The sequence below is a fragment of the Eschscholzia californica genome, unplaced genomic scaffold (assembly GCF_041429995.1).
Source record: "Eschscholzia californica isolate CP2 unplaced genomic scaffold, dmEscCali1.0.p SCAF_2, whole genome shotgun sequence".
In the NCBI taxonomy this organism is placed as follows: Eukaryota; Viridiplantae; Streptophyta; class Magnoliopsida; order Ranunculales; family Papaveraceae; genus Eschscholzia; species Eschscholzia californica.
Genome location: NW_028238309.1, coordinates 52,322,929 through 52,335,310, shown reverse-complemented (window position 1 = coordinate 52,335,310; position 12,382 = coordinate 52,322,929). Strand labels below are relative to the sequence as shown.

The 12,382-nt window shown below is 35.4% G+C and overlaps 1 protein-coding gene across 1 annotated transcript; it reads right to left on the bottom strand.

Annotated features, from left to right (window-relative positions):
• Window positions 1-152: 152 nt before the first annotated feature.
• Window positions 153-6,004, bottom strand: LOC147558893 (protein ZINC INDUCED FACILITATOR-LIKE 1-like). The gene is made up of 17 exons (XM_086660644.1): window positions 5,445-6,004; window positions 4,732-4,772; window positions 4,120-4,180; window positions 3,907-4,009; window positions 3,688-3,790; window positions 3,536-3,589; window positions 3,351-3,413; window positions 3,167-3,216; window positions 2,981-3,056; window positions 2,700-2,882; window positions 2,428-2,515; window positions 2,244-2,329; window positions 1,734-1,841; window positions 1,593-1,637; window positions 1,394-1,482; window positions 769-812; window positions 153-571 (listed from the first exon to the last, which is right to left on the bottom strand). The coding sequence occupies exons 1-17, from the start codon at window positions 5,608-5,610 to the stop codon at window positions 483-485; spliced, it is 1,449 nt and encodes a 482-aa protein (XP_086516770.1). The 5' UTR covers window positions 5,611-6,004; the 3' UTR covers window positions 153-482.
• Window positions 6,005-12,382: the final 6,378 nt, after the last annotated feature.

Below are 12,382 nucleotides of genomic sequence, written 5' to 3'. Positions count from 1 at the left end.
GATAATTGCTAAAGTTCGGGGCATCATGGAAAACCTTTGGGCTAGTCGGGCAATCAACCAGGCTCGGGTGTTAAACAAATTAAACAATCTTAATCTTCTCAAATTTGACAAAAAAAAAAAAGATTAAACTCAAATTGCTCAGACACAGTAAATTCAAAATTACTACAATTTCGTGATTAAATAAATAAGACTATAATAATATCTCATTCGAAATACTGACAAAGTACAAAGTGTGCAAGATACAACAACCAAAACACAAGCAACCAAGGGAAAAACCATCGAAATGATCGATATACATAGAACTGCCGAGCCATTCAACAGAACCTCCATAGATGATTGAACAAAACCAGAATTACTACAAACATTATTATTCACCCATCTACCGAACTTAAGACAACCGCGGATAGCCGTTTACCCAAGTCATCTTCTTATTTCATTCTTTTGGAGATGAGTTTTTAATTCCGTATGTATATTCGTTGACGTTATTGAGGAAGGGCGAGAAATGGTTTGAATGTCATTACTAGTCCAATCACCTCAATGACATTTAGGATGAAGAAAACCATCTGAACACCTGCAATTCAACAACCAAAATAGTATTTATCAAGATTTCAATCTGCTATAAAACTTCTATAAACGAATACTAATATTTTTTGAAATTGTTCTAGAAAAGGACATATTCTGCAACTAGTCATAGTATCTAGTAAGGGTAATGCATAACTGATAAAAGGGAAACTGTAATTTAGAGTTAGAATTCAAAAAGATTCACACCTGGGAGAAACGAAGCGTTCATACGGGTTTCTGACCAGGAAAAACTGTAAACATAGAAGATTTCAGATGATAAATTAGTAGAAATTTCAGAAGCTTATGATTTAAGTCATTTTAGCTACTCCTAGAAATGAATAAGTCCACGTCGGCATATTCTCACATATCCCCTCACGTGTGGTATATTGGTATTCTTTTGATCCTAACACGTGTTTTTGTTGGATGACGTGGATCACAGTGGCCGCTGGGGCTAGCTCTAGTACCATATTAAGTTTGTGGTCACCAGACTCGATAACAATTAGCACCGAGTTAAGAGGAACCTAGATACTTTTCTTGCTTACGGAAGTACCCTTTGTCCATGAGCGACTATTCTAAGAGGTGGAATATAGGACAAGAGTATATGGGTGTCGAATACGAGGACCCGAGTATCAGAATATCAATTAAGAAAAAAAAACCTCTAAAAACATAATCCACTTTACATAGTTAAAAACCAGTTTCTCATCTTGTGTTTCCTAATTAGACTAACTAATAATTGATCTTATTGCTGACTACAAACTGGATTGATAATCGGGCTGTCAAGATCCACGATGAGACCTTAACGAACAACAACAAGATCGAAGAGGATACTTACAGAGCTCCTGCTGCAGCTGGACCAATTGCTCTAGAGAGTGACATTGCAGTCATAGAAATGCCATTTGCTGCTCCTCTTTGGAGTTGACACTGTTTTTCATAATACAGAAGTTAGGAGGAATAAGTTATTTAAACCGAATCGAACTAGAAGTATATTGTGGAACTAGAATAAAAATAGAAGAGATTAGATGGAAAAATACCACAGCATTGTTTTGTAGGATGAGTAATCCAGTAATGATCGAAAGCTGTTCAATTACAAAATAAAATGATTAAAATTTCTTTCTTCTTTCTCTTTCTTTCAAAATGAATAACAAGAAAAGAGAAGTGAGGTAAGTACATACCGAGAAAACGTTCTTCAACAACGATGCACAATTGATTAAAAGAGTGAGTCTCAGCCCAGATAGCTTAGCTATTAAGGGGTAGCATGACAACAACAATACAGATAAAACCTTCAAATAGAAAACATAGTGAATCAGATAGGAAATCAGTTATCGATTTATTATACAAAATTACATATAAGACTAAGGTGGTAGTATTTGTTTTTTCTCCAAGTTCGATCTGGAATGTGACTCTAGATCTGAATTGACTTGGGTCAGATTTCAAACTGTTTGTTTTTATCTGAATCGTCTAAATGGCTTACTCAAACTGATTTTGGGTTGGCCACAAAATAAGTTTGAATTAAGAACCCATTTTCGGTAATAGTCTGGAATCATGATTGTGCTCGTGACTAAGATAAGTTTAAGATGATTTAGTAACAAACATCAGACTAATAGGAGTCAGATTCAGACGACGGAAAAAAAAAATACAAATACCACCTAACTTAAATCATAAAGAATGGCATTAAAGCATACCGCAGAAACGCGAGATATCTTCATATGACCAAACATCCTTTCAAGCATTGGGTATATCAGAAGTTGAACCAGTAAGAGACCAAAACCTAATTGGCGAGTTAATAGTCAGGTACTCTCTTGAACAAAGCTCGAGTAATCATGTGTCTAATGCTTTTGTATGTAAATGGTAATATATGCTAGATACCTGAGATCGAAAGTACTTCACCAACATCTTCAGTTGTAAAGCTCAACCCCCCAAGCTTTCTTGGGCTTACAGTCCAAAGTGAAAAAATCTGTAAACGAAACAATTTTCCCATTTTCGATAGTAAGTTGCGTGTTTAAAGGAATATTGACATTTGAGTCTATATATCATCGTCTGTTTGGCCTTGACCATCTATTAACATAGACATAGATGAACACGCTAAGGTTTAAATCGTACGACAATTCAAATACCAGGAAAGGAAAAGGAAAAATTACCTCGGAGTATGCCATATCATGAAGCGAGAAAACGCAATAAACAATAATGGATGACATTAATGGCCAATTCTTCATAAGGCTATCCTTTGTATCTGGCCTTGCCTCAACAATCTCTTCTACAATTTCTTTCGAATCACTCCCATATTCTTCTTCATTCGCTCCGCTATGCTTGTGCAATGTTTCCTATAACCAGAGAAAATTAGCGTGGCTAATTTACGGGCCTTCATTTGAAAAATACAAGGTTCCATAGTTTTGGAATATATAAAGTTAAATAATAATACCGGAAGCCAAAAACAGATCACAACAACAGCGGCTGCACAAATGGAGATAGACAGGCATGGCAAGAAGTATGGGAATCTGCAATAGTTATGTTTGAAGCGACGGAATATATTTAAAGATGACAAAAATATGGTGAAATGAAACAAAAGAATAAAATGAAAACGAGATTAGTATATAAGATTGCTTACGTTGCGAAGAGAGATCCTTTCGGAAATAAACGCGGGAATTTCTCTGCAGGCTGGAATTTGTCACAAAATATAAACAACGTACGTATAAAATGTTTGTAAAAAGTATATTATAGACTAGAATGCTTCCTAAATATGTTACTTTTTTTAGTAAGAGATAAGAAGAAGCGAAAAGAAGTATCGTTACCTGAGCAAGGAAACCTCCAACAGCTGGACCAACCACCAGTCCTACTCCCCATGCTGTACTAACCTGAAAAACAATTCTTGGTCAATAGAGTTCATGCTAGAATCCAGATATGCATCAGATTTTAGTGAATCTACCGCCTTATTCAAATAAGAACAAGAAAACAGTATACAAGAAATAAAGCTTACAAGTGATAGTCCCAGTGCTTGGTATTCTTGTCTGCATACTTCGCTAGCATACGCCTAGAAAAGTCGAAAAAGAAAAGGAAGTAAAAAAGAACCCAAATATGACAATTTTTTTCCCTAATCTTGACCCTAACTAATATTGAACAAGCATTTACCTTTATCGGACCAAGAAGACCATTCATACTTCCAAGAAGAAATCTCATAGAAATTGCCATCCAAAAGTTTGTACTTAGACCAAATAGAGTATTGAAAACAACCCTGATTTAAAGAATAAAATAAGGCATTGACAAATAGATACATTTTTACTTCGATATCGACTACTTCAGCTGAAATGGATATCTAGTAAAAAATAAAAATCAGAAATTAATACTAACACTGATATAGTGCCGAACAATATAACAGGTTTCCGACCATATCGATCTGCTATGAGCCCCCAAACGACGGAAGTCAAAGCTCTTCCCAACATAAATGACGCACCTTTAAGAACATAAAGTGCATAATTAGCATTGCTATATAAATGTAGTCCAAAATTTTGACACTTGATCACCTACCAGTCTATACAAAGACCCGAATGTCAAGATGCTTACCTACACATCCGGCATAATATCCGATATCTTCTTCTCTTTTTGCAATATGGAGGTCTCTTATCTACAAGAAATGTTGACGAGAATGAACAAAACTAAGTAAAGACCAAAAATTTTACATAGAAATCTGCCTAACATTATATTTGAATTGATATTATGAACCCATTCCAGGATCATCAACTCAATACAATCATACATAAGAATGTTATTTTATGAATCTATAATGTTTAGGAATGAGAAGCAATTGGATTTTAGTTTTCAAATCCAGGTGGAGGAAGAAAGTGTGAGAATAAACTCAAATGGATTAAGGGAAATCGTATGACCCAACAACTCTATAGTGAGTTAGGACGCACTTAATAGGCCCAACGATGACATGTGATTCATGTGACCCAATAAAGATATGTGTAATATGCTCAGAAACCCACACACGAGGAGTGTGTGAGAATAATCCCACATGGTCTAAAGAAGTTTCGTAACCAAGAATACGATAACTAAGGCCTTTCCACGCATTGTCAATTGGTTATGAGTAAAACTTAATAATAATCGTTGAATGAAAAACAAATCGAAGAACAATAGTTTTAACTGTAGATAGTAGATACAAATGAAAACACGTACCATAAAGTATAAGAATGGGAAGAGCGATGATATTGGCAATGCTGAAAAAGAGAATCACATAGAACAAGAAAAGATCATTCAATGAAAAATTATATATAACATATAAAAAAAATGTGTTTTTTGAGCTTCCTCGTCACTAATTGGTAATTGAGTTTACCCCCATCAATAATGGATAATTGAACTTACATCCTTAGACTTACTATTATTGACAAAAACAAAAAAGTTGTGTTTGACATACATGAAATAATTGTGACTACCAAGAGCAATTACTCTTCAATATGATTCTTAGAGAGATTCCACTTTACTTTATTGTTTGATTTGGTCGGGAATATAATTAGTAAAGATTGATTTTGTTTATATATTATTTAATAATTTATGATTTTATTATCACATGCCAAATATGCCCTTAGTGGTTTTGACAAAAAATCTAAATTCAAGGGGTAAACTCAATTACCAATTAGTTTTGAAGCGGTAAACTAAAAAAAACACTAAAAAGTTTCTCCTTCTTAACTAAGCTCATCATTTCCTAAAACACCTAATATATACCCAAAGAATATTTCAACTCATATATAAAGAAGGAAACAACAAACATGAAATTACTGCATAATTTTTTAAAAAAAAAAAAAAAAAAAAAAAAACTAAAATTGAATGTGAAATGATATAATAAAGGGAAATGAATTAGGGAAACCCTAGCTATAATGAAGATAATTTACCAGTGCATAATACTACAACCCAAATATAGAAGAGTAGTTTATAAGGTATCCCTTTCTGTGTATCTTTAAGAAAATCAACTTTGCAACCTGGGCAATTCTCATAATACACCTTCTTCTTCTTATCCTTCAACAACAAAACTTCTTCAATATCAGTATAATCAGCCATTTTTAGATGATAATCTTAACCCTAAAAATTGAACTTCTCTTCAGTATATGAAGAGAGAAATCTTATTGATCAAAAGGAATACATAAGATGGAATAACCCAAGAGAGTGAGTGATATTTATAGGCAACAAATTGCCATGCAAAACCAAAGAAAACGACTTATCACGTGATAAGAAGGCTTTCCGGGACCAACTAGATCGTTTAACATGTGCACAGTCAGGATATCTCTAGCCTTTACTCAGAGATATGTTGTAAAAAGTGATAGGTATTGACTCTCTCTCTCTCTCTATCCTCCAATTGAGCATCCAACAGTCAAGTCTCTTTCTCTCTCTCTCCTCATCCCTCTCTATATATCTATTCTAGCTAAAGGGAGGATCCGACACGAAATTTAGAAGTCATGCATGGCGCGCAGAAATGACGTGAGAATGGAATGTGACTCTTCAAAATTATTGTTTAATTCGCGGGCATGTAGGGAAATCCTATTCCCGTGGGAATGCGATTACCCCTAAAGGGGTAATATTAAATCCAATGAGTGAGTGATTTGTGATTCTCATTCTCTCATTTAGACATTCCCTCCCAACTATCTCCTCAAATGAAAATATGTATGGCGTGGATTCTAAAAGTTAATTCTAGTCGGATTCAAATAAGTCAGAAATATTAAGGAAAATAGGTTACCCGTAGACCGAAACAGGTTCGACCCGTTTGGTTAGATATATTACATTGGCTACCGATAGGAAACATGTAAAAAAGGCTTACCTCAGTATTTGACCGTCCAATAAGTCTGGTTGATCAGAGAGATTAGAGAAGGTCTCAAATATATAATTGTTAGGTACAAAGTCTAGTCCTTAGTTAGTTTTAGACTTGTTTCTTATAATATCAAAAATGCATGTAGTGGTCATACGACCCACTTTACTGATGTTTGACGAAAAAATCGATTATGAGAGTCAACCCCAAACATATTTTTGTGAAGGGTATTTTTGTCATAAGTCAAGCATGGGGTTGGCATGTGAACCACTTAACTGATATTTAACAGAAAAATTGAAAATGGAGGTCAACGCCATACATATTTTCATTTTAGAAGTGTAGTACTAATATCACTAAATAGTTGAGGATCAATGTCTAAATAACCCATTTTTTACCATTTATTTTCAACTTCTATACTCCATATCCTTCTTGACTTTTCTCTTTCTTCTTAGGCTGAAACCGATCACCAACAAACGGCTAACGAGTTGTCAACTAACGATCTACATCAAAATTTGTTCATATCTTTTCTTTTGCTCTCCTTCCACCTCCAACATCATCCCCCATGCCAACAATTTTTGGTTGGAGTTGTAAGAGATTTAGTCTACCACCTTAGAGGTCAAGGGTTCGAGACACGCTGATAATTACAGAAAAACATAAACCTCCACCATCATTCGTTCACAAGAACTACCATCTTCCTCGTGTCTTTATGGCTTCTCGTTTGGGACTATATATCGAAGAATAAATTAATAGATATGAAGGTGTTGGTTGTGGTGAAGGAGATGGAGGTGCCGGTCAAAGGATATGAGGGTGGTTGACGGTGGAAATAGAGGTGTATAAGAGAGATGAAAATTACTTTTATGAAATAGATTGTTGGCAAACGGTCTATCAGCGATCGATTTTATACCGACAAGAGAGGATGAAATAAACAAATTGAAAAAAAATGGCAAAAAAAAAAAGAATGAGGACTCAAAGTTAACTCAGGTAAAATATGCCTTTTCGTCTTGGAGCTATTTAGAAACACTAGACAAATATAAGAGCAATGTTTTTAGTTGGTCACGAACGGCAGGCTATCTTGGAATGAAGTCATGAACCCTTCAATAAACTATATGTTGGTTAAAATAGGCCTAAAGCTATCTTCTTTCTTACAAACCACCACAAATGAAGAAAGTTCCAGAATTTTGGAGAAATATCAAAGGACTATATAAATCCATTTCTGAACATGATTCAATTTCTAAAGAAGTACATCAACATTCCTCAACACATTATTATATGTTTGATGAATTATTTTTCGGTTATATGAAGAAAAAAAATTGTGGAGTATGGAGGGATTATTCGGTCTGGTTTAACCGAATTTTAGTGTGAATTTCAGTTAAAGCAGACCGAAAAATGTACGGGAAATTTAATTCGAGCATATCGAAATTCAATTCGGTAGCCTATCTTTGGTACTGGAGTTGAATTCGGTGCCTCAACCCGAATTGATGAAAATATGATCGACATACCAAATTCAACCTCCTAAAATAAACTACTTATTGGAGTTCAATTAGATTGCATCAGGTCTAATATGAGTAACTTCATCACTCCTGAAAGCTTAAAAAAGGAGCACAACTTAAGTTTGGTATGACCATGTCGAATTAAAGTTCGACTATATGCCTAGTTTGACCGAATTTAAACTTTAACAATCAAAACTTAAAAGCCTAACAACACAAACTGTGTTTTCTTCCTTTAGAAGTTATCAGCCATAGATTGATATTATCGGCTATAGGTGAATCAATGAATGAGTAGGAAGAAGAATAAGAAGGTGAATCAAAGATGAAGAAGAAGATTAATGAGAAGAAAGGAGGAAGACGGCAAAGAGAGAGAAGAAGGTGAATGACAAGGAAGAAGAAGGTGAATGACAAGGAAGAAGAAGGTGAATAAGAAAGAAGAAAGACCGGTTAATGTACGATCAAATTTTTCGACCTCACAGTGTTAAGTTTGTGGTCATCCAACTCGAAACCAATTGGCTATGAGTGGAGAGGACCTATATATACATTATATTCTTGGTTGCTAGATTCTCATTCTCCCATGTGGGACTATTCTCACACGTCCCCTCATGTGTGGCGCTCTTTAAGCCTAACACGTGTATTTTTTTCTTTCGGGTGACGTAGAGCAGGTGTGACTTTTTTTTCAAGTCTATCACGTGTGGGCCTAGCTTTGATACCATGTTAAGCTTGTGATCATCTAACGTGTAGGCCTAGCTTTGATACCATGTTAAGTTTGTGGTCATCCAACGTGTGGGCCTAACTCTGTCGTTTGGTCAAACTGTATAGGTGGTGAGAGTGCCTTTTACCAAGGGAGTACCCTAGCTATGTGATATGTTAGGTGGTGCTGGGGTCTAACATTTCTGCATCCCCACATGTAAAACCCATGGGGTTAGACGGATTAAACACATATCTATGTCTCGGGATATTGAAGATGGGTCCGGTCCTTTTGGGATTCTACTGAATATGACATCAACCCTCAAGGGCCTCCAATTTGCATAAAGTGATGGATACTTTTGTCAACAAACCAAGCATGTCGACCCAGAAATGCCTAAAGCAAGGGCTAAATCTCATTGGTAACTTTTTGTTATTGGGGTACGAACCAATATCGATTATGGTCCAAAATTATTGACCCACAATAGTCCAACTATTGATTTACGTGTTCCAAACATATTTGAGAGAGGACGTTTAGAAAATCATCGACCTAGATTTTCAGACAACGTATTACAGTTGCAACAATAATTCTTGCAAATTGCAAATAAGCACATGGATGGACCATTTTTTATTTGATGGTAGCGTCTGACACTTACCAATGAAAATAAAGCTTTTCTTCCATTTGTTATTTCCGATGATCAATGATAAACACATTATCATGCAGTTTCTCATTTTTTAATTCTTTTTTTGAAAGTGACGAGTCAACCAGGACTTTCGTTCTATCATTTTGTACCACTTAGGAGTCCTTGCCATTTCACCACAAAAATGGAAGGGGGCGAGGGGTTGATGTGTCATTGTAATGGTGTGATTATCTTCTTTAACTAAATAACCGATATTCACTTTCTCCTATTAGATTTCAATATGTAAGTAATTTTAACTCGCAACAAAAAAAAAAGTAATTTTATCTTCATAAGCTAAATTAAGAAGCACCTTCTTCCTCACAAGTTAGTTCCCATTTTGTATAAAGATTTAAATTCTCTTCTAATTGAGCATATTTTCATGTTTGTTATGTTTTTTGTGATTAAGAGATACTTTCATATGATCCAAAAAGGAGAAATAAGAAGAGCACACCACCATTATCACTACCGTACCATTTTACCATTACCAACAATTTCATAACCGATCACGGTTTGAAAAGCTGAAATAGAGGAGTTGTACAAGACAAAAAACCCTAAACATAAATGACGGATATGTATTGAAGAACTCTTGACAGGAATATTATTTGCTCAAACTCAATTTCGAGCAGAAAACTATTTCGGCCTACAAAACTTCTTTTTTTCGACCACAAAACTATCGAGCTAGACATATTTGCTAAACAAGTTAGGGAATATGGTTGACCAATACAAAGTAGTAGTCGTTTCAGAAGTACAGCTCAATCGAGTCCCACAACCGGACAACCCACTGTCATTTGAGAAAAAAAAAAAGAACTTTTTTAACATAGCCATGGCATGTACTCCCACACCTGACACCTATATATACTAGTCCTAACAAACCATCAACTAATGTCGTGACAGTGACCATGTAAACTTTACTAGCACACATTAATACATTATTGATCATTTACTGAAGTGCTTTAGGACCCGAATTTGGGAAGTATTTTACCAACAATGCAAGTGTTAATTTATGAATTGTAAGATGACATTTTGTGATATCTAGGCTTTGAAGAGAACGAAACAATAAGGATTAGGGTCCTGAATTTGATTCCAAATGAATGAGAAATTCAAGTTACAAATTGAAATTCAAGTTCAAAATTTGAAAGAAGTTCGCGTAAGCTAGGGACTAATCGGCAAAAGGGACAAATCCATTTGGGAGTCATTTGGGGGAAGCGAACACGTCCAGATTTGGACACCTTGCGTTCAACCTGCAGGATTCACCAAGATCTGACGGTCGCGCGCCCGATCCTTCGGGATCTTGGTGGGAGGCGTTAAGGAGTGTTAGATCTGCGAGGATCCAACAGCTCACGTCCTACCCAAGTTGGGCAACAGGTGGGATAGCCTGAACGTTCATCTAACGGCTAATTCTCTCATATGTTGGGCGCCATTCGGGCCAAATCAAAGGGTTGGCATTCCCTCCGAGTCTTCGAACCAAATTCAAGGACTCGAAGAGTAGCGAACTATATTTTGGGTTGAAATTTCAAGTTAAGTCCTCATTTGTGAAAGGATGATTCCGTAGAACCAAAAGGCACATGTGTCTATTCGATTCATATATAAACAACGCAATTTCACTCCAAATATCATTCAATTTATTCTTTTCTTTTTTGAATTCAGTATTCCAAGTGTGTTTGGAATAAAATTCTGATCTTAGAAATATTCTAGTATGTCTCGAATTCAAAGAAAGAATCATTCGAGTAACTTTATAAGCATTTAAGTATCTTGAAGACCCAGTTGTGTCAGTCAAGGAGCTTATATTACTTCTAAAAGTTCGTCTGCTTTCAGAACTGTGAAGTAGTACTATCAAAACTCTGAAAGGATAGTCGGTGTATCACGGAGGCATGCAACCTAATTGTTGGTACCGTTACAGGGATGTAAAATGTCTTAAGGAAATAAAACTTATTCTCGCCAACTGCAATATTCTTCTTTTTTTACTCCAATTTTTTATTTTTAGTTTATTTGATTTGATTTCAAACTAAAGACATTTTCATTGTTAGAATCAGAAAGTATATTGATTTAAGAGCAAGAAATCAGAAAACACAGAAGGAATACAATTACTCTTTCCCATCTTTAAATCAATAGTGATCGACTGCTAATCATCTGTTCTAGGTGCTGGAGCCCTATTAGTTAGAAATGTGAAAGATATTAAATTGTTTACTTCTTCAAGTCTCTCTCTGTTAATTCAAAACTAAAATGTCTTCGCTTATTTTACTAATAAATCAATGTAAGAACCTGTTTACCAGTGACTCGGTTAAGTAACGTGCTAAGTCAACCCCTTAAATAGATAAACGAGAAAAACAACAATTTCTATGTGAGAGAGTAGATTGATCTATCTTTCTCTTCAATATTTATTTTTCCAAACAAAACTAACTAATTTTGTCAAACCCTATGTGATGTGTTAGCTAGTGCCAGAAATTCGTGGGATTTATCCATTTCTTGCAGTTCCACATATAAATCCCACGGGGTTTATAACTTCATAGCTCAGAAGATTGAGGGCCTTGGGCCCTTGGGTGATTCTACTGAATTGGACATCAAGCCCCGAGGGCCTCACAATGGGATGTGTCAATGAACCAATCATGTGGACCCATACAAGCTCAAGCCTCAAAGCAGGTCCCAAGACTCCCAACTCATCGCAAATGTTTTGTAACTTGAGCTTAAATCAAAATAAAAAATTGTTTATGGTCGAAAATTCCAGATCGAACACCCGTCCAACTATTGATTTACATGCTCCAAACATGTTAGAGAGAAAAAATGTTAAGAAAATCAGAGCGGACCACATTAGAAAGTCGGGCTAGATTTTCTGACCATACATCACCATTGTAACAATAATCCATGAGATGAAACGCATGGATGGACCATCTTTTTTTCTTTTGATGGTTGTAGGCTGACAATTACAAGCCAAAATAAGGTTTTTCTTCCACTTGCTATTTAGCAATGAGGAAAACAATATCATGGAGTTTCTGTTTTTTATTTTTATTTTCTATTTTTTCTTTGTTTGAAATTGACGAGTCGACAAGGACATTCGTGTTGTCACTTTGCACCACTTGTGTCTTGTGAGTCTTGCCTTTTCACCACAAAAATTCATGGGCGGTTTTGTAGGTTTTGATACGTCATTGGAATGAGAAAAGTTCTATAGACAATGTATT